Raw genomic sequence first — 21,662 nt, forward strand, 5'->3', positions numbered from 1 at the left:
CAAACAATGCCAACATCTTGATTTTAGACACCTTGCTTCCAGAGCTGTGAGAGAATAAATTTTGGTTGTTTTAATCCACCCAACTTTTGGTTCTTTTTTATGGCAGCCCAAGGAAACAGATACATAAGGACTTGAGTGCAAGTGGTTTATTTTGAAGGTGAGTCCAGGAACCATTGCTAGCAGGGTGGGGTTATGAGAGGGAAGCAAAGGACACTAATAGAGTGTGCTGATGAGTAGGATATCTCTGCAGGTGGAACTCAATCTTTGGGAGACAAAGTGGAAGATGTCTTAGAGCAGGGGTCCCCAACCCTGGGACCACAGACCTGTACCAGTCCGTGGCCTGTTAGGAACTGGGCTGTACAGCAGGAGGTGAGCGGCAGGTGAGTGACATTACTGCCTGAGCTCCGCCTCCTGTCAGATCAGTGGAGGCATTAGATTCTCATAGGAGCTTGAACCCAATTGTGAACTGCACATTCGAGGGATCTAGGTGGGACGCTCCTTATGAGAATCTAACTAATGCCTGATGATCTGAAGTGGAACAGTTTCTTCCTGAAACCATCCCCCACCCTGATCTGTGGAAAAACTGTCTTCCTCAAAACCCGTCCCTGATGCCAAAAAGGTTGGGGAGCGCTGCCTTAGAGGTGTTCTACCTCTGAGGATTAAGGACATTGGTATGTTTTTGTTATATTTTATTGGTATATTAGTTTTCTATGGCTGCTGTAACAAATCATCACAAATTTGGTGGCTTAAAACACAGAAATTTATCCTCTCAGTTCTAGAGGCTACAAGTCTGAACTTAATATCACTGGACTGAGCTCTAGGGGAGAGTTTGTTCCTTATCTCTTCCCCCTTCTGGTGGCTGCTAGAATTCCTTGACTTGTCTACATCACTCCAATCTCTGCCTATGTGGTCACATTACCTTCTTGTCTGTCTGTGTGAAATCTCCTGTCTCTTAAAAGGATCCATGTGATTGCCCACCTGGATAATCTCTTCATCTCAAAATCTTTAACTTAATCACACCTTTGCCCGTATAAGTTAATATTCATGTTTCCAGGGACTTAGCCTTCAGATATTTGGAAGTCATTTTTCAGCCTACCACAATCGGTATAGTTATCCTTCAATTACCATTTGTTGTTGATTGAAGGATGCTTCCAGTGGAAAAATCTGTGGCACTTCAGACCTGCCCTACAGGGGTCCAGAAAAAGTCCTTAAGTGAAAATTTGCAAGTGCTCAGAGGACTTTTTCAGCATGTATGGAACAGGAAGTACTGAGGATACGTAGACGAGACACCACCACCGTTTGTGTAGGGCCCCCAGGAGACGTCCCCCACAGCCCCATGCGGCTTTCTGTGTCCTGAACAAAAAATCAGAGTGCCTTGACTGCTCTGTGACCTAGCCAGCTGCAGGTTCATCCCAGCAGGCTTCAACACAAACTGGGGCCTTGAACAGTCCCAGGCACTGATAAAAGTATCCAAGTTGTTGCCCAAAACACTGAATGTACTGGATCAGGCCCTGAGTCAAATACCTTAAACCCTCATATAAACTCCGTACCCTGACCCCCTCACTGTGGACATATCTAGGTCCACACCCCTTTTCTCTCACTGTCCATCATGAGGATTGCTACAGCACTCTGTAGGTAAGTTCTCCTAACAATTGTTTTGGGTTGATCACCCTGGCATTTAATGCTTCTTTTGGCTGGGCACAGTGGCTTACACCTGTAATCCCAGTACTTTGGGAGGCTGAGGCGGGCGGATCACCTGAGGTAGGGAGTTCAAGACCAGCCTGACCAACATGGAGAAACCCTGTCTCTACTAAAAATACAAAATTAGCCGGGCATGTTGGCACATGCCTGTAATCCCAGCTACTTGGGAGGCTGAGGCAGGAGAAGCACTTGAACCTGGGAGGCGGAGGTTGAGGTGAGCCGAGATTGTGCCATTGCACTCCAGCCTGGGCAACAAGAGTGAACTCTGTCTCAAAAAAAAAAAATAAAAAAAAAAAATGCTTCTTTCTATGGAATCCCAACTGGGGGCCTTTTCTCAAGACAGTTTGGGACACACCCTTGTGGGAACTTCCCTGTCACTGCTTTTGTTTGTTTTTGAGATGAGGTCTTGCTCTGTTGCCCAGGCTGGGGTGCAGTGGTGAGATCATAACTCACTGCAGCCACTAATTCCTGGCCTGCCACTGCTTTTGGGGTGATTTAAGCTGTGGGTTCAGCGGGACAAAAAATCTGCTACATCATTATTCTAATGTTTGTTATTATTTTGGTTTTTGGTTAATACTTTTAATTTAATAATTAATTATAATTATTAGCTATCTTAACATAATTTTCTGATGCACCACAATATAAATTATTTGTACTACCTGAGTGACCTTGCTTAGAACAAATTATCGCATCTATTTAAACTTTGTCCTTTCTGCTGATCTCATTTAGGTATACGTTGCTCTATGACTTCCTCTAAAGCAGCTTTTCTTTATTTTTTAGCACCTATGCGATCTTTTCTATTATTCTCTATTTGGTAATTCATAATTATCATTCTCAACTACACACACACACACACACACACACACACACACACAATTTCTCAACAATATTTTAACATTTTCAAAGGTAGAGACCATGATATACGTATTTTCAAATTTTTTTTTTTTTTTTTTTTGAGATAGCCTCACTCTGTCGCCCAGGCTGGAGTGCAGTGGCACCCTCACAGCTCACTGTAGCCTTGAACACCTGGCCTCAAATAATCCTCCTGCCTCAGCCTCCCAAAGTGCTGGGATTACACGCAGGAGCCACAATGTCTGGACAGTAGTATCTAAATATTACTTAAATATTACAGTGATTTTTTTTTTAGCTCTCTGATAGTGAGTTTTTTTTTTTTTTTCCCTTAACTGTCACACTATCTCAAAGGTCTGAACAGAGATGCTAGACTCCTTCCCTCCCCTGGTTTTTATTTTAGTTTAGCTTAGTTTTGTTTTTGTTTCCCCTGGATTTTAGGAAGGGAAACAGAAAGAAGCCTAGGCAGAGCCAAGCACTTCGACATAAGGGAGAACTGTATATTGTACAATTCCAGGCGCATCATTCATAGTTTATTTGTAAAGATAGCAAACTTTTTTTTTTGGTCTATGACCGTGAAGTGTCTTAGGGAAATGGAAGCTTTTTCTAATTTCCACAGGTCCCCTTTGGGTCAGTTGTAGGGCTGCCTGCCTGCCTCTTTTATGTCTAAGATGATTGACACTGATAACATCCAATTACGACGTTTATTTTCTAATTTGTGATACTGAAGTGTGGGCTTTTTCTGTCTCCAAACACTTACTACAAAGTGGCAAACATTCATATAGTCCCTTATTGTAACTTATGTAAATTATCTTGTGGTACTGGAAAAAAGAAGCCTTATTTATTATTCCATGTCCACTTAGTGACAGTTTTCAAAACTGTTTGTTTATAGAAAATGGATTAATTATAATATGGTAAACGGCCAAGAAAGCCCTGGCTTGTTGACAAATATCTCTGGAGTATTTGGGATTCTAGCTGTGGGTAAAAGAAAGAAATAGGGAATGTTAGAAGTGGTACAAGTGAAAAAAAATAGTTCTTTTGAACATGGTAATGTGAAGTCCCATGGTTAGCAGGTAGAGCTGTCCAGGAGGCAGGTGGCTACAAGAACGAAGCTTGGGGAAGAAGTATGGGCTGGACAAAATCTCTTTGTAATAGGTAGATGGATGAAATCAAGCTGGAAGAGCAAGTAGAGCAAGAAGCATAGTAGACAAGTGGGCCAAGAGTAGAACCCTGAGAGTCACCTACATTCAAGAGGCCTAAGGAGGAAGAAATGGAGGTAGGAGGAGAACCTGGGGAACAGTCTATTAGGAAAGCCAAGGGAATCAACATTCTAATGTGTGAAGGGAGATATGTGTAGCATCAAAGGCAGCAGAGAGATCTAGTGAGGTTAAATGAGAAAGAAGTAATTCCATACACAATTAGAAAAAACTCAACAACAATTTGGAGGTTCTTGGTGACCTTAATTAGATCAGTTTCAGCGGAATGTTATGGGCAAAGCCACGTAAGTTCTTAACAGACTTCCCGAAAGTGCTAACAGGAATCTCCAGGTACAATCCCTATGATACTAGTTTGGGAAAGCCCAGTGACCCTTATCAGCTCAAGTGTCCAGGAAAGCTCTAAGGGATCTAAGAGGATCTGGAATCCAAATGGGGCTTGGCAGTGGATTGAGTGAAGAAGAGATGACACAAAGGTGGACACACAGAATTAAGAAACCAGCAAGATTAAATGGAATTAAAAGGAATCATATAAACTTCCATTTTTGAGTATTTTCAAACAACAGGCTGCTCGAATTCAAGATGGGAGAGATTTAGCTTGGCAACAATTGTTTTAAAAGGATCCAGAGATTTTAGTTGATTGTAAACTTAAAATGGGCCAAGAGTATGACACAGTTCTTAAAAAAGCTAGCACATGCTGGGCATGGTGACTCATGCCTGTAATCCCAGCACTTTGGGAGGTTGAGGTGGGAGGACTGCTTGAGCCCAGGAGTTTGAGACCAGCCTAGGCAATATAGCAAGACCAAATCTCTACAAATAATATAAATTAGCCGGGCATGGTGGTGCGTGCCTGTAGTTTCAGCTACCCAGGAAGCTGAGGTGGAGGATCCCTTGAGCCTGGGAGGTTAAGGCTGCAGTGAGCTGAGAGCTGCCACTGCACTCCAGCCTGGGCAACAGAGAAAAAAATTTAAAAAGGCAATCTTTATATTAAAAAAGAAAATACTAGCACAGGATTGGGCTGACAATAGAGAAGAGAAAGGGGAGACGCTAAGAGAATACTTTTTTCTGGAAGTAAGGACAAGTAGGAAAAGAGGCATATAAAAGAGCAATTAAAGGGAGATAAGCTTATTAGAACAAATCTTAAAAATGGAAGAGATTTGAATATGTTTATAAGCTGAGGGGAAGGATCTATTAGAGAGGGAAAGAACACAGGAAAGAAGGGATAATTAATGATACAAGAATCTGATGAAGCTGGGAGGAGTTGGTTTTGAACTGGAATGGGGATGTCTCATCCTTGGAGAGACTGGAAGGAAGGCTAAAAGGATGGGAGTGGCTGTAGATATGTTGATATGCTTGGGAGGGAATTCAGGCACTTGGGAAGAGCACAGGCTGATGTTTTCCACTTGTTTGATACATCAGCGGGACAGGCTCTGCTGTTTCTGACACTGTGTGGAAGGAGACAGAGCAAGGAAGAAGTTGGAAGGCAGGTTGAAAGAAGAGTGCCAGATGGACCTCTTGGTCTTTGTGGTGGGATCAGGAAATTGGTACTTTTTTCCCTCAGTCTCTCTAAGAGCAACACTATCCAAGTGGCTCAGAACCCTCTGAGCCGCACTGCTGGCTTTTCCCACCTGCTCCGGACTGCGAGGCCAGACTCTGTGTCAGGGCCATGCTCAAAAATCATAGACTCAAAAAAACCCACAAAAAACTTGAAGTGGAATGCTTAAATTTATTGAGAAAAAAAAAGTCTTTGAGAGACAAGCATTTTGACACTCTTATTCTTGCAATCCATAAAACTTCCTGTAAAAATGAACTTTAGGCCGGGCGCAGTGGCTCATGCCTGTTATCCCTGCACTTTGGGAGGCCAAGGTGGGTGGATCACGAGGTCAGGAGATCGAGACCATCCTGGCTAACACGGTGAAACCCCCCCGGCTCTACTAAAAATACAAAAAGTTAGCCGGGCGTAGTGGTGGACGCCTGTAGTCCCAGTTACTCGGGAGGCTGAGGCAGGAGAATGGCGTGAACCCGGGCGGCGGAGCTTGCAGTGAGCCGAGATTGCGCCACTGCACTCCAGCCTGGGCGACAGAACAAGACTCCGTCACAAAAAAACAAAAACAAAAACAAAAAACGACTTTGGTGAAATTACTAAGCAGACAGAATTTACCCAAAGTTGTAAGATACTGAAATGCAGATAGTTTTTTTTTTTTTTTTTTTTTTTTTTTTTGAGACAGCCTTGCTCTGTCACCCAGGCTGGAGTGCAGTGGTGTGATCTCGGCTCACTGCAACCTCCGCCTCCTGGGTTCAAGCGATTCCCCTGTCTCAGCCTCCCGAGTAGCTAGGATTACAGGCGCACGCCACCACGTCTGGCTGATTTTTGTATTTTTAGTAGAGACAAGGTTTCACTATGTTGGCCAGGCTGGTCTCGAACTCCTGGAACTCAGGTTATCCACCCGCCTCGGCCTCCCAAAGTGCTGGGATTACAAGCGTGAACCACCGCACCCAGCCACGGATACAGTTCTTTATCAGACAATGGTTAAAAATTAAAGCAAAAAAATTGCAAAATAAAACACTAAGAATCAGACTTTTAAGTGACCGAGGCTGATGAGAAATTATTCGCCATTCTACAAACACGGCCAGAATGTCCGTCGAGGGGCAGGCATTGCACAAAAGAAATAAGCTTCTTTCTGCCCTGAGGACTGTATGGAGGAAAAAGACTACGAAAATCAGTATCTATAACAGCATGAGATAAGCAACGTGAGGAGAGGCACAAAATGCAGTGAGGTGATGAAAAAACCAAGTCCTCTCATTCTGAGAGGAGGAGCCCGATTTTCTCAAGGTTTTAAAAAATAAATAGGGGGAGAGTCAAAGAATCATACTCAGATAACCTTGCAAAATGCGCCCCTCCCGCCCGGCTTCCCGCCTTTGGCACCGACGCCCCTCGGGGCTTCGCTCGTGCCAGTCCGCGCGCGCACGCCGGGGCGCAACCGGCCCAAGGCCAGGAGACAGTCACCGCGAGAGGGCGCGGGCCAAACCTGTTTACGGAAGTCCCGCCCTCACTTCCGGCGGCGGAGGATTGGGAGGGACTGAAGGCCGCTTCCGGCTGTGGTAGTGTAGGGGATTCGGCACGTGTGTCATTTGCCGGGATTTTTATATTAACCCTGCTTCTGGTGAACTTGTCTGGCCGGCATTCCTTTAAGGCCTAAGGATGAAGGCGGTAAGTGTTCTCAGAAGCCCGGTCCCCGCGGCCTAGGGCCCCTCCGGGTGATAGAGTCACTGCCTCAGTTAGCTTTTAGGCAGGTTTTCACCCTTGTCTAGGGGGCGGTGGTTTAGACTGGGGGCTTTCCAGTCCTTACACCGAGCTCATCCTTGGTTACCCACTGCGTGCGCGCACGACTTCAGGGTATCACGAAGAGACAGGCACGGAGTTCTGCATCCGTGGGATTTGAGACTTTGAAGGAATTTTTCAAGACCGTCTTTCGAACTCGTTTTTCACAAATGAGAAGCAGAGTCCCACCCTCAGCGAGTTTATGTTGTGAGTCACGGTACCCATAAAGGGTAAAGAGATAGAAAAGCAAGTGATTTGCCCTGGTTCTCACAGAAAATAAGAGGTAGTCCTGGGGTTCAGGACTAACTTTGGGATTTCTGAATGAGGAGTCACCAGCAAGAGAAGTGGAATCCAAAGATCCGAATTCAGTTTTGCCCTCCTTAGTTTATGGGTCTTTTGGCAGCTTCATCAGTAATGTAAGGATAATAGCAGTCAGTACTCAACTAGGCTGTTGGAGGTGATTTGTTGGAGCACTTTGTAAATGATAAAATCGTAGATAAATGTAAGTTTTATTAAAGACAGCCAGCATTTTGCTTTGAACGTGTTAAACTCCAGGTGTTAAACTAGCCTTGAATAGCCTCTTACCACTACTAGATCAGTGGTTCTTAACCTGTTTGGGGATCGTAGAACCCTTTGAATTGCTGTGGATTAGGGTTGAATAACTGATGCTGTAGCGCTCTTCTGTAGGATTAAAGCCATCGTTTGGTTTTAGCTCTCATATGCAAGTCCATGGCTGTGGGACATTGAAATTGTGGAATTGGTCTGATGAAATTTGTAATCAGTTCTCTTTAACCTGATTTTAAAAATAAGTTTCTGGGTATGCAGTATTCTTTCTGTTATTTTCTAGAGAAGAAATAAAAAACAGATCCCAAGCTTTCGCAAGTTAATAAAAACTAGTAAAGTCAAACTTGAAAACAAGCTAAAAAATAAGCAGTTTAAACAGCAAAGCTCTCTCAAGAAGTACCGAAAAGAACAGAGGAAACTAAGGCAAGCTGTGAAAGATGCTGTGTCTAAGAAACCCATTCCATTGGAGAACCCAAAGGAAAAGCGACCAGGTAATTGTGAAAACATCATGTGCTCTGGTTTCCATTGATTTATTCTGAAGTGTTCTTCATGGAAATAACTTTGCTTTCTAGTAATCGCTTTTCTTGTTCTCAGATCTTCCTAGAGTGGGTAAGGATAGTAGTCCTATAGGACTGCTATAAAGCATATATACTTTATCACAGTCAGTATGAGAAAACATTTCAATACAGTATTCATTCAAGCTTCTGCTTTTAGTTTGTCTGGAAAGCAGATCTGAAGATGCAGTACTTGGGAAAACAAACTGAAAGTACTCAGGTACATAAATGTTGGGCAGTGTGCCAGTGCTGCCACTTTCCCATTCACCAGCAGTTAGGTAAGGTAAGAACATTTCTTGTCTCTGGTTCACTCTTCACAGTATTGCCAAGGTACACTTCTAAACTTCTGGCTTTCTTTTCATGTGGAAACTTGGGGTGAAATTGAGTTGTAATTGTCATGGTTATTTTGTAAAACTATCTAAAAACTCTTAAGTACTCAAAACATGTAAGGAATATGACTATTTTGAGTCAGGCTAGTTCTACAACTTTACTGATACTTTTAGGGTATTCTTATTTGACTATATCAGATTATTAGACAACTGTTCAGTCTTCTCAGGTCCATTTTAAAAAAATTATTATTATTATTTTTTTAAATAGATAGGGTCTTGTTCTGTCACCCAGGCTGGAGTGCAGTGTGCAAAAATAGCCCACTATAGCCTTGACCTCCTGGGCTCAGGCGATCCTCCTGCTTCAGCCTCCAAAAGTGCTGGGATTGTAAGGGTGAGCCACTGCACCCAGCTAAAGTTTTTTTTTTTTCTAATGTTGTGGGTACATAGTAGGTGTATATATTTATGGGATACATGAGGTACTTTGATACAGGCATACAATGCATAATCACATCAGAGTAAATGTGGTATCCATCACCTCAAGCATTTATCTTTGTGTTACAAACAATCCAGTTATACTTTTTTAGTTATTTTAAAACATACAATAAATTATTGTTGACTGTAGTCATCCTATCAAATACTAGATCTTTTTCTATCTAAGTGTATTTTTGTACCCATTAACCATCCCTACTCCTGTCTCCTCCAACTGCCTTTCCCAGCCAGTGGTAACCATCATTCTACTCTCTTCATGAGTTCACTTGTTTCAATTTTTAGCCACCACAAATAAGTGAGAACATGTGAAATTTGTCTTTCTGTGCCTAGCTTATTTAACTTAGCATAATGGCCTTTGGTTTCATCCATGTTGTTGCACACAGGATCTCATTCTTTTTTGTGGCTGAATAATACTACATTGTGTATATGTACCATATTTTCTTTTTTTTTTTTTAATTATTATTATTTTTTTGAGACGGAGTCTCTCTCTGTTGCCAGGCTGGAGTGCAGTGGCACGATCCTGGCTCACTGCAACCTCTGACTCCCCAGTTCAAGTGATTCTCCTGCCTTAGCCTCCCGAGTAGCTAGGATTACAGGCGCGCACCACCACGTCTGGCTGATTTTTGTATTTTTAGTAGAGCCGCGGTTTCACCATGTTGGCCAGGATGGTCTCGATCTCCTGACCTCGTGATCCGCCCACCTTGGCCTCCCAAAGTGCTGGGATTACAGGTGTGAGCCACTGTGCCCGGCCCCGTATTTTCTTTATCCATTCATCTGTTTATGAACACTTAAGTTGTTTCCAAATCTTGGCTCTTGTGGATAGTGCTGAATGAACATGGGAGTGCAGATATCTGTTCGGTATACTGATTTCTTTTTTTTGGATTCATGCCTAGCAGTGGGTGGGATTGCTGGATTATATAGTAGTTCCATTTTTAGTGTTAGTTTTTTGAGGAACTTCCAAACTTTTCTCCATAGTGGTTGTGCTAATTTACATTTCCACCGACAGTGTATGAGAGTTCCCTTTTCTCTACATCCTTGCCAGCATTGTTACTGCCTGTCTTTTGGATAAAAGCCTTTTTAACTAGGATGAGATGGTATCTCATTGTAATTTTGATTTACATTTCCCTGATGATCAGTGTTGTTGAGCACCTTTTCATATACCTGTTTGCCATTTGTATGTCTTCTTTTGAGAAATGTCTATTCATATCTTTTGCCCATTTTTTAATGGGATTATTAAATTTGGAAGGCTCATTTGAAGTAGATAGGAGTGCCATTCTGTGCAGTGTGTACATTTATATAGCAAGATTTACTAGGTTTTTTTTTTTTTGAGACGGAGTTTCACACTTGTTGCCCAGGCTGGAGTTCAGTGGCATGATCTCTGCTCTGCTCATTGCAATCTCTGCCTACTGGGTTCAAGTGATTCTCCTGCCTCAGCTTCCCAAGTAGCTAGGATTACAGGCATGTGCCACCACGCCTGACTAATTTTTTGTATTTTTAGTAAAGACGGGGTTTCACCACGTTGGCCAGGCTGGTTTTGAACTCCTCACCTCAAGCAATCCACCTGTCTCGGCCTCCCAAAGTGCTAAGATTACAGGTGTGAGCCACCACGCCCGGCCAAGATTTACGAGTTTTAATGGGTCAGGAGGAATTGTAAGTTCTGCTAGGAAAGATGCTAAGATTGTTTTATTCATAGTTGAATCCTCAGCACTTCAAACAGTGCCTGGCACTTAGTTGACTTTTTTTTTTTAAATAAAAAAAGGAGAAAGAGAGCAAGACGCAGACAGTGAGCAGAAAGAGAAGTTAGAATGATCTGTAGTTGGGATTTTGTTAGATGTGAGTGCCTGAAGTGTTGAAAGAAAAATAGTTGAGGATATTGGCAAGAGCGTGGTTGAAGTGATAATCTTGCAGTCTAAGTGAGGGAGTGAAGACAGAACGCACTGGTAGATAGAAAGTGGAGTGGTCAGTGGATTGAAAGGTTACATAGTTGGTTAAGGAAGAAATGCTGTGGAAGTAACTGAATGGGAGCTGGAAGGATAAAAGCTTGTGGTCAGAGAGAGGGGTGAGCACCAGGGTTTGGAATGTGGCCATTAGAGAGGCTGGCTGAAATGGAATATGAAGTGAAAGTAATTGGAGATGAGAAGGAGCTGAGGGTTTAAGTCGTTGGTTCTCAAACGTCCTGAAAGGCATTTCAGAGTGTGTGGAGACATTTAGTTTTTGGTTTTTACAATAACCTGGGAATGCTATTGGCATTTGGATTGCAGGAGTCAGAGATGCTAGCATTTTTCCAGACTCAGAACACCCCAGTACGACAAAGAATTGTTTGCCTAGCCTATCAGTAGTTCTTCCATTTAGAAACACTGGGCTCAGCTGGGAGCCATGGCCCACCCCTGTAATCCCAGCATTTTGGGAGGCTGGAGTGGGAGGATTGCTTCAGAAAGTGTAAGCTTTTCCTGTTTAAACCCAAAATGCAGAGAGTTCTACATCTTTGATACTTGTTTCTAATTTTTCTTTGTGTGTGGTACAGGTAAAAGGATTGAGAGGGAAGAAGAGGAAGAAGAAGAAGCCCTTCCTTTAGATATGATGGATGAAGATGACTTACAGTTAATGAAGGATTTAGGACAAAGAGCATCTTTTCTAACAAGAGATCTTTCCTCTAGGTAATACTTCATTTGGGTTATAATCATTCATATCCATTTAGTGTTAAAAACTTGGTTCTGAATTTCACTTAGGTGGTTCAAGGTGTTCACCTTTGAGCACAATGTTTACAAAGAATAAACATTTAGCTTATTTCCTAAATAAAGGAGGTTCATGTATAAGACAAGGTGATTTCATTTAATGTGCATCTTTCTTTTGAGTCTGAATAGTGAAGTAGAGTGAATGGGGGAAGAATGCTGTTCTCACTTTGAGGTATTGGCCGAACAGTTCTGAGTTCTTTATGGCTATGATCTCACTTAATCCTCATTACCCTGCTGGTAAGTCTTATTCCCATTTCCAGAGAGGAAACTGATGGTTCCCTGCAGTCACAAGTATCTGGAATTTAAACTTGGACCTTTTAAACTCCAAAGTCTATGCTATACTCTAAAGATTTTGGGAAAGTAAGAGTCACACTTGGTTTTATGAACTGTTCTTCAAAAAGAATCTGCTGTAACTTTCACCTTTATTTTACATCTAGAGGGAAAACTGGATGTAGCCAAAGTTTGAGTTTGTGTGGTAGGTTGTTTACCCATTTCATTTATTCATTTGCTGTTTGAGTGCCTGCTATGTGCCAGACACTGGCCTAAGTGCTAATATCCATATACCTATTGAAAGTTGGCTGGTGGTTTATTTTTCTGTACTTTTGAAATGATAGGTCTCTAAATAACTTTTTAGATCTATTAAGACTGAAATTTGATCTTTTTTTCCCCTGCAGTGAGCCTGTTCATGCGAAGAAACGGAAGCATGAACGCATTATAGATAAATATGAAAAAATACCAAGAACTCTGCAAACTGCACCAGAGAAGGAACTGATTCATTTACTTCCTATCAAAGATAAAAGTGGTATAATCCCACAGACTAGGGAGAAGCCAGGTGAATCTAATAAGCTGGTAATATTAGTTGAACTTTTACCCCCTTACTGATATCACGTGTTTTTTTCACTCAAAATTTAATTTTACCAATATCTACAAAATACTCAATTAGTCTTATAGCAAGCTTGATGATTTGGGCCAGAATTATAGATTATCTCAGGTACCAATTTGTACTGTGAGGACAACTGAAGCTACAATGTTCAGGTGATTTTCTTTTCACTAAATTTTGTTGTTTCTAAAATTAGAGCATATTAACTGTTCTTGGTTAGCTTTCTTTTCTTAATGTATCTTCTTTTGTATGTGAAATAAAACAGAAAAGTTCAGATATAAAAGATGTGAAGTTACATGGTTTATAACAAAGCGCATACCTATAAAACTACTGTCTAGACAAGAAAAAAAACTACTGCTAGCTTCCAGAGTCCTCCCTTGTGCTCACCTCAATCACTAATTGCGCTCTTCCCATAAAAGTAACTGCTATCCTGAGTTTTATCGTAATCACCTCCTAGCATTTCTTTACAGTTTTACCACTTAAGTATATATCACAGTTTTAATACACATGTTTTCCATATAGTTACTGATAGTAACAAAGATGAAGAGGATCAAGAAGAAGAGAGGGAACTTGAGGAAGGTAATATGTCTGTATAGTTACTAAATTGTTAATTGAGAATTAATTTTTTTGCATAATAGTAAATGTGAGTTAATTTTAGATAAAATCTGGAAGGTACATTTTGGGGTACTGCTCATTTCAAGGTCACTTTGAACATTTTTCCACATTTGAAAGCTTCACCTTGTGGAATTATTAATAGATTATTTTTTCGAATATGGAAAAATTTACACAATCGTATTTGTAATATCTAGGCATACAAGAAGTGTGTCTTGTTAATTATTACTGTTCTGAATTCCTTTTAATTGTAAGAGAAAGACCTACTTGCAAATAACTGTTAACTTTTTAGCTTTAAATTACAAAAGCGATTATGTAGTATGAAGTCATTTTGGTTTGTTTTTAGCGCAATTATACTTGTATATGTTTCATATAATTATTGAATGTCAGTTTCTATTACCTAGGACCATTTAATCAAAGTTGAACTGAAATAATGCATTTTATTGTTTGAAATTATATTAGTTTGGAATTTGTGACAGGACAATCTAGTTAAATTTTACTTTTGCTTAGCAGACCTCATTAATAGCAAAAATGAATTACAGGTCAACTGTTTAACTGTTTTCAGTCACCCATCATAAAACCATTACAGATTATGCTAGTGTTGATTAAATCTAGTTCCCTATGAATTTCCTAAGGTGGACATGTTTTTCTGTAGCCCAAAACTATGAAGTATTAGTTTGTGTAAAGTAATATATAGTATTAAAAACAAAGGAGAATATTCTGTACTTAAAACGAAATAGGATTATCCTATTCGTTAATTAATATGAATTATTTTGGGCTTATTAGCATAGAAGCTAAGAATATGAGCTCTAGGCTGGTTATACTGGCTCATGCCTGTAATCAAAGCACTTTGGGATGCTGAGGTGGGAGGATCACTTGAGCCCAGGAGTTCCAGACCAGTCTGGGCCACATGGTGAATCCCTGTCTCTACAAAAAATACAAAAATTAGCTGGGTATTGTGGCTCACACCTATGGTCTCAGCTACTGGGGAGGCTGAGGTGGGAGGATCAATTGAGCCTGGGAGGTGGAGGCTGCAGTAAGCTGTGATAGTGCCACTGTACTCCAGCCTAGGTGACCAAGTGAGACCCTGTCCCAAAAAAAAAAAAAAAAAAGAGCTCTAGAATCAGACTGCCTGAGTTTGAATCCTATTTCTCTTTGGTTTATGAGCTTAGCCAAGTTATTTTCTCTTCCTTTGCTTCAGTTTTCTTATCTATAAAATGGGTCTAATGATAGTACCTGTATTATTGTTGAGGAGATGATGTGTAGTAATAAATACAAAATTCTTAGCTGTCGTCATTATTATTATTACTGTAAAAATATTTTATTAAGATTCTTGGATACTTGTAAGCAGAGGAATATGTAAGGGAACATCTAATCTGTTGTAGAGATCATTGAAGATCCTATTCGAGAGCTGACCATAGAAGAACATTTGATTGAGAGAAAGAAGAAATTACAAGAGAAGAAGATGCATATTGCAGCCTTGGCATCTGCCATATTATCAGATCCAGAAAGTAATGTAGGTAGTATTAATTTCTTTAGGCTCTTTATATTAGGTATGGTGTAAATGCCGAATTGTTAAGATTCCCTTGTTACCTATAAGCATGCACTAAAAGGAAAAGCATTAACTAAACATAGTAGCTGGGTTACAGTAAGAGTAGACAGAATCTTAGCTTAATGCTATGTCTGAACTTAATTTCTTTTGTAATCCTAGAAAAGTTACTTAAACTCTCTGAATCTTATTCTCCTCATCTTCATATATGAAAACACTGGACATGTTATAACTCTAAAAATGTTTAAGTTTATAAAATTGTATTAGGGAGGAGGAACCTGCTTGCAAATTTGCTTGACTTACCTGTGGAGTTTTTAAAAAGGAGCACGCTACAGGGAAGTGTATGGAATTAGTTCAGGAATATTTGTAAGTTAAAAATATTTTAAGTGAACTAGAGCCAAAGTCAAAGTGTTATTGTGCCATGTGTATAGTGGTGAGTTAGTGATGGTTATAACACATGAGCTAGAGAAATCTGAGGTTTACTCTTGGCCCTGGTAAGTACTATCTGTGAGACTTTGGGTGAGTTATTTATCCAAGACTCTTTCATCTCTAAAAAAGGACAGTGTCTTTTTCAAAACTTTGTGGTGAGGACTATATGATGAAATATACGTGAAGTCATATAAAATGATACTATTATTATTGTTATGCTGATGTCCCCAGCATACTATTATAACAAGTATTTGTTTATCAAATGATAAAATAGCTTATTTACATTTATAGAAGCAAATTTCATGCGGGAATGCTTTAGAGTAGTACTTGTCCTTTTCTAATGAAGTGAGGGGAAGATCTAGAGCAGAATTAGGGAAGAGAGATTTGGAATATTTCTTATTTGTATTCTCTCAATCATTACAAAACCATAGGCATAAGAGATTGATCTAATTTTACAGCTGGAAAATTGAGACTTAAAAAACCCAAGTGATTTGTTCCAGATTTTAACAGCCACTGGATTGGAACCCAGATCTTCTACTCAGGAACCTGTGCTCACAGACAATAGTAGTTTATCAAAGCAGTTGAAACCATCATAGAAATTATCTTTGAAGCTCAAGTTAATGTGGCTATATTACATGTAATTCCCGATTAATTCATGTGTATGATTAATATATTTGGTTAACGTATATAACATTTTAGTATATTTTGAAAAGCGTTTTTAGAAAAATAGGACACACGTACTTTAGGAAAATCCAGCAAAAAAGAATTTCCCAAAATAGCTAAATAATAAATGTAAACTTTTTAAGATCATATTTTTCTAACTATATGACAAAAATATGATTACTGATATAGTTTGGATGTGTGTCGCCTCCAAATCTTATGTTGAAATGTGACCTCTGATGTTGGAAGTGGGCCTGGTGGGAGGTGTTTAGATCACAGGGGTGGATCCCTCATGTATGGCTTGGTGCCATCCTTGTGGTAACAAGTGACTTCTCACTCTGGTAGTTCATGTGAGAGCTGGTTGTTTAAAAGAGCTTAGCACCTCCGCTATCTTTCCTGTGACATGCTGGCTCCCCCTTTGCCTTCTGCCTTGATCGTAAGTTTCCTGAGGCCTCACCAGGAGTAGACGCTGGCACTGAGCTTCCTCTACAGCCTGCAGAACTATAAGCCAAAATAAACCTCTTTTCTTTATAAATTACCCAGCCTCAGGCATTTCTTTCTAGCAACACAAGAATGGACTAATACAATTACCTTATAACTTCAGTGACTTATCTCTTGGTAAAGTGAGCAGTGTCTGGAATTTGGTGTGGCATGACTAGACTTGGAGTCATTGTGTGAATTCTGCTTACTTTGCCGGATGTGGGGTTGTTGTCTTTTGTTCAAAATTGTTTGTCATGATTTCTCCAGCTTTATAAGCTATTTCTTTAACAGATTAAAAAATTGAAAGAATTACGTTCTATGTTGATGGAACAAGATCCTGATGTGGCTGTTACTGTTCGAAAGCTGGTAATTGTTTCTCTGATGGAGTTATTTAAAGATATTACTCCTTCATATAAAATCCGGCCCCTCACAGAAGCAGAAAAATCTACTAAGGTAATGCTGGATTACTAGATATAATTACTATCTAAAATAACTAAACATTTTGGAGAGAGAGACTTTTTTTTTTTTTGAGGCAGAGTTTTACTCTGTCGCCCAGACTAGAGTGTAGTGGCATGATCTTGGCTCACTGCAAGCTCTGCCTTCCGGTTCAAGCGATTCTCCTGCCTCAGCCCCCTGAGTAGCTGGGACCACAGGCATGCGCCACCAGGCCCAGCTAATTTTTGTGTTTTTAGTAGAGATGGGGTTTCCCCACGTTGGCCAGGCTGGTCTCAAACTCCTGACTGCAGGTGATCTACCCGCCTCTGCCTCACAAAGTGCTGAGATTATAGGCATGAGCCATGGCACCCGGCCTAAACGACTGTCGCGTTTTTTGTTTTTTGTTTTTTTAAATAGTACTGGGTGTATACTAGACACCCATATTTTATACTAATTTTGGGGTTTTAATATTCTGATTTTAAAAAATGATTGACCTTTTTGGTCTTTTCAGACCCGAAAAGAAACCCAGAAGTTAAGAGAATTTGAAGAAGGCCTGGTTAGCCAATACAAATTTTATTTGGAAAATCTGGAACAAATGGTTAAAGGTATATTAAACATATCTTAAAAGTATGTAACATACTTAGCCTTGATCATGAAGGTGAATTCTGTACAGTGTTCTGTGTTGTGTAGTGAGAGGCAGGTATGGTCAGGAACAGAATCTAGAGTCAGACTTCCAGGGGTCAAATCCTGGCTCCACCACTTACTACCTATGTGATGGGAAAATTACATAGTCTTTCTGTGTCTGTTTTCCTGTCTAAAAAATGGAAATAATTATAGTACTTACCTTTCAGGATTATTGTAAGAAGTAACTGAGTTTGTAGATATGAGGTGCTTAAAACAGTGCCTAGCATGTACTATACACTATATTTTATCAATTATTAGTATTATTGCTGCAGTTTTTAGTAAGTAGTTGTATTTTTGTTGACTACAATGCATTTAACAAAATACATTGTTATGAACAGTTGGGATTTATTCTGCTGTTTTTTTATTTGGAGGCATGGTAGTCAGGGAAGAAGGATAACTAGAGGCCAGGCGTCGTGGGTCACACCTGTAACCCCAGTGCTTTTGGAGGCTGAGGCAGGAGGATTGCTCCAAGCCAGGAGTATTGCTCCAAGCCAGGAGTTTGAGACCAGCCTGGGGAATGTAGTGAGACTCCTGTCTCTAAAAAAAAAAAAAAAAAAAAATTAGGCATGATGGCCCATGCCTATAGAGCCCCAGCTACTGGAGATCTGAGCTGAGAGGATCACTTGAGTCCAGAAGTGTGAGCCTGCAGTGAGCTATGATTATGCCACTGCGCTGCAGTCTGGGCGATAGAGTGAGACCCTGTCTCAAAAGAAATGAATAAATAAATAGAAGGATAACTAGAAATGGATATTTGCATGCCTTGAAAATGGATTTATGAGTCAATTATTTGGGATGATAAACTCTTAAAATCTTTTTCTTCAGAAAAGGAAGGACAGAAAAAATAGGGGTAGGAATAGGGAAGATGGTTGGTTGCCTAGGCCAGGTGCTTTCATTTGGCCTAATTGGCTCATTTACCCAGCTTATTTACTAAGATCACCCATTGCTATCAGCTGGAATAGGACCGCTGAATCCTGTTGGCCTAATAAGGGCATAAAGGTAGTGGAGTATAGTGGGATGGAGGTGGGTAGTATGGATATTGTTTCTATGTTCTGGTGTTCCAGCTGGCACCCTATTAGCGTTTGTTCTTCCAATGAGAGGGCCTGGGAGTTTTTCTTTTGTTTTGGAATTTCTGAACTGTTTGGAAAGCTCCTGGGATCTTTGTGCAACCATCTCTGTCTGATAGAGCTGTAACATGAGCCACATATGTCACTTAAAAAAAATGCAGACACACTAAAAAGCAATGAAATTAATTTTAATAGTACATTATATATATTCAGATTATCATTTCAACACGTAATCAATTTTAAAAATTAGTGTCTTACATTCTCAGTTTTTTTTAGTACTAAGTTCAAATCTGGTTTGTATTTTATACTTAGAGTATATCTTAATTTGGACTAGCTGCATTTCAAATGCTCAATTGCCTCCTATATGTGGCAATTAGTAGTCTCCATATTGGACCTTTCCTAAGCAGATCGAGCCATTATGAAGTCTTTTTTAATTTTTTTTGAGACGATGTCTTGCTCTGTTGCCAGGCTGGGGTGCAGTGGTGCAATCTCAGCTCACTGCAACCTCTGCCTCCCAGGTTCAAGTGATTCCCCTGCCTCAGCCTCCTGAATAGCTAGGACTATAGGCGTGTGCCACCCACCATGCCTGGCTAATTTTTTTTGGATTTTAGTAGAGATGGGGTTTCACCATGTTAGTCAAGATGGTCTCGATCTCCTGACCTTGTGATCTGCCCGCCTCGGCCTCCCAAAGCACTGGGATTACAGGTGTGAGCCACTGCGCCCAGCATATGAAGTCTTTTTTTAAGGGGTGTGGGAATGTGTGTGTGTGTGTATGTGTGTTAAAATGTACATTGATTGTAAAAGAAAGCCAATTAGTTTAACTTTTGACCAATGAGTACAGTAACTACAGTTATCTTTTGATTAGATTGGAAGCAGAGGAAGCTGAAAAAAAGTAATGTAGTTTCCTTAAAGGCATACAAAGGACTGGCAGAAGTCGCTGTGAAGAGCTTGTGTGAGCTGTTGGTGGCACTACCTCATTTTAACTTTCACAACAACATCATCGTATTGATTGTCCCTCTCATGAATGACATGTCAAAATCGGTGAGTTGCTGTAAATGGTTATTGCTGTCCTCCTTAGAAAATTATACACCGTTTGGGCCAGGCATGGTGGCTCACGCCTGTAATCCCAGCACTTTGGGAGGCTGAGGCAGGCGGATCACGAGGTCAGGAGATCGAGACCACCCCGGCTAACATGGTGAAACCCCGTCTCTACTAAAAATACAAAAAATTAGCAAGGCGTGGTGGCGGGCGCCTGTAGTCCCAGCTACTCGGGAGACTGAGGCAGGAGAATGGCGTGAACTCGGGAGGCAGAGCTTGCAGTGAGCTGAGATTGTGCCATTGCACTCCAGCCTGGGCAATAGAGCGAGACTGTCTCAAAAAAAATAAATAAATGAATAAAAAAAGAAAATTATACACCATGTGATTTTTTTCCCCCTACAAAATTCTTCTGAAGTTATTTATTGGTAAAATAATGTCAATTTATTAAACACTGTCTCTCTGAAGAAAATTATTTGAACATAAGTTTAGTGCAGTGGTTCACAACAGGAAGCAAATTTGTCCCCCAGGGAACATTAGGCAATGTCTGCATACATTTTTGATTGTGATGACTGGTGGCGATAGAGTCTTAACTACTGGCATCTAATGGAGAAAGTCCACGGAGGCTTTTAAACATCCTAGGACAGCCCCCTATAACAAAGAATTCTGTTAGTTCTAAGGTTGAGAAACGCTGGTTAAGTGTGACATTTTATTTTTCAGATATCTGAAATGTGTTGTGAAGCTGTGAAGAAACTCTTCAAGCAAGATAAATTAGGCCAAGCTTCTCTTGGTGTAATTAAAGTGATTTCTGGTTTTGTGAAGGGCAGAAATTATGAAGTTAGGCCAGAGGTGAGCCTTTCTTTTTTTACTTTGCATTTTGTTTTTAAATTACAAAGTTGATTTTCAGTTGTTATGAGGAATTTATTCCTTATAAGTGTATGAAGTAAAAAGTATTCAAGCTCCTTAAGTGTTTAAGATGTTATCTCCTGAAATGTTTGATACTATTAACGGTTTGATATTTATCCTTCTAGATGTTTTTCTTTTCAGATATAGTCATATATACTTGCTTATATTTTAAAATAAAAAATAGCGTTATATTTTGAAAACTGTTCTGGAACAGTTTTCATTTTCTATATTGTGAACTTACGTATAGGGTTATCCCATTCTTTCTAATGCCTACCAGAGTATTCCATTGTGTGCCCTAATTGTTGAACAGCTGAGTTTTTTCTAGATTTTTGCTGCCACAGTCAGTGTTGAGAACATTTTTGCCATATTATTTTTTCATATTGTGTGAATATTCTGTGAATTAAATTTATAAAATGTAGACGCTGGATCCAACAGTAATCACATTTACAAACTCAAATTGTTGTTCAAAAACATTTAATCACTGTGTTCCTGCTAGGAATATGAGTGTCAGTTCCCTCCTACCTGCTCAGAATGTTACTATTTAATCTTTGTTAGTCGGGTAGGTGAAAAGTTTATATATATATAAACTTTTTTTACCTGCTTATTATTTGTCAATTTTTCTCTTAAAGTAATTATCTTAATGACTTGTGATGAGTTTTTAGTACATATTCATTTTAATAAATATCTGCTATGTGCCAGGCACTTTTTTTAGGTCCTGGGAATAAAATAGTAACAAAAGAAACGAAATTATCTGTTTGTGGAGCTTGCATTACATAATAAGAATATTAACTCTTTGTTACATAGGTTGCAGATTTTTCTCTTTTTTACTTTGCCTTTTAATTCTGTATTGAGCCTTATATATGAAGCTATATTTTTTGTTATGCACATAGTCTCCTCAATCCCAATTTATGGAGTCTTTCCGAGATTTTTAATTTTAATTTTTATATTTAAATATTTAAACCATTTGACATTTTCGTATGTGTGGTATGAGTACAGATTTAATATCTGTGTTTAATATATGTAATGAATATATATTTTTATATAGTTTAATGTATATTAAATATTTATATTATGTATATATTTTAAATAATTTGACAGCCACTTATTTCATCACCATTTTTTTCTGCTGATATAAAATGCTGCTTAATTATTGTGTTATATCTATAGTACA

At 39.7% G+C, this 21,662-nt stretch overlaps 1 protein-coding gene across 9 annotated transcripts in view; it reads left to right on the top strand.

Annotated features, from left to right (window-relative positions):
* The first annotated feature begins 6,834 nt into the window (after positions 1-6,834).
* NOC3L (NOC3 like DNA replication regulator) overlaps positions 6,835-21,662 on the top strand; it is a 48,783-nt gene continuing 33,955 nt past the window's right edge. For all 9 annotated transcript variants that reach the window (XR_004244998.2, XR_004244999.2, XR_009212751.1 and 6 more), the window contains exons 1-10: positions 6,835-6,975; positions 7,934-8,141; positions 11,547-11,679; positions 12,432-12,589; positions 13,160-13,216; positions 14,635-14,765; positions 16,659-16,820; positions 17,314-17,407; positions 19,416-19,591; positions 20,306-20,434. Coding sequence is in view for 2 of the 9 variants with exons in the window: in XM_032136461.2 (XP_031992352.1) it covers positions 6,967-6,975; positions 7,934-8,141; positions 11,547-11,679; positions 12,432-12,589; positions 13,160-13,216; positions 14,635-14,765; positions 16,659-16,820; positions 17,314-17,407; positions 19,416-19,591; positions 20,306-20,434 (1,257 nt within the window). In the remaining 7 variants the exon portion in view is untranslated. The remainder of the gene's footprint in view (positions 6,976-7,933; positions 8,142-11,546; positions 11,680-12,431; positions 12,590-13,159; positions 13,217-14,634; positions 14,766-16,658; positions 16,821-17,313; positions 17,408-19,415; positions 19,592-20,305; positions 20,435-21,662) is intronic.

The sequence above is a fragment of the Hylobates moloch genome, unplaced genomic scaffold (genome assembly GCF_009828535.3).
Source record: "Hylobates moloch isolate HMO894 unplaced genomic scaffold, HMol_V3 SCAFFOLD_3, whole genome shotgun sequence".
Lineage (NCBI taxonomy): Eukaryota > Metazoa > Chordata > Mammalia > Primates > Hylobatidae > Hylobates > Hylobates moloch.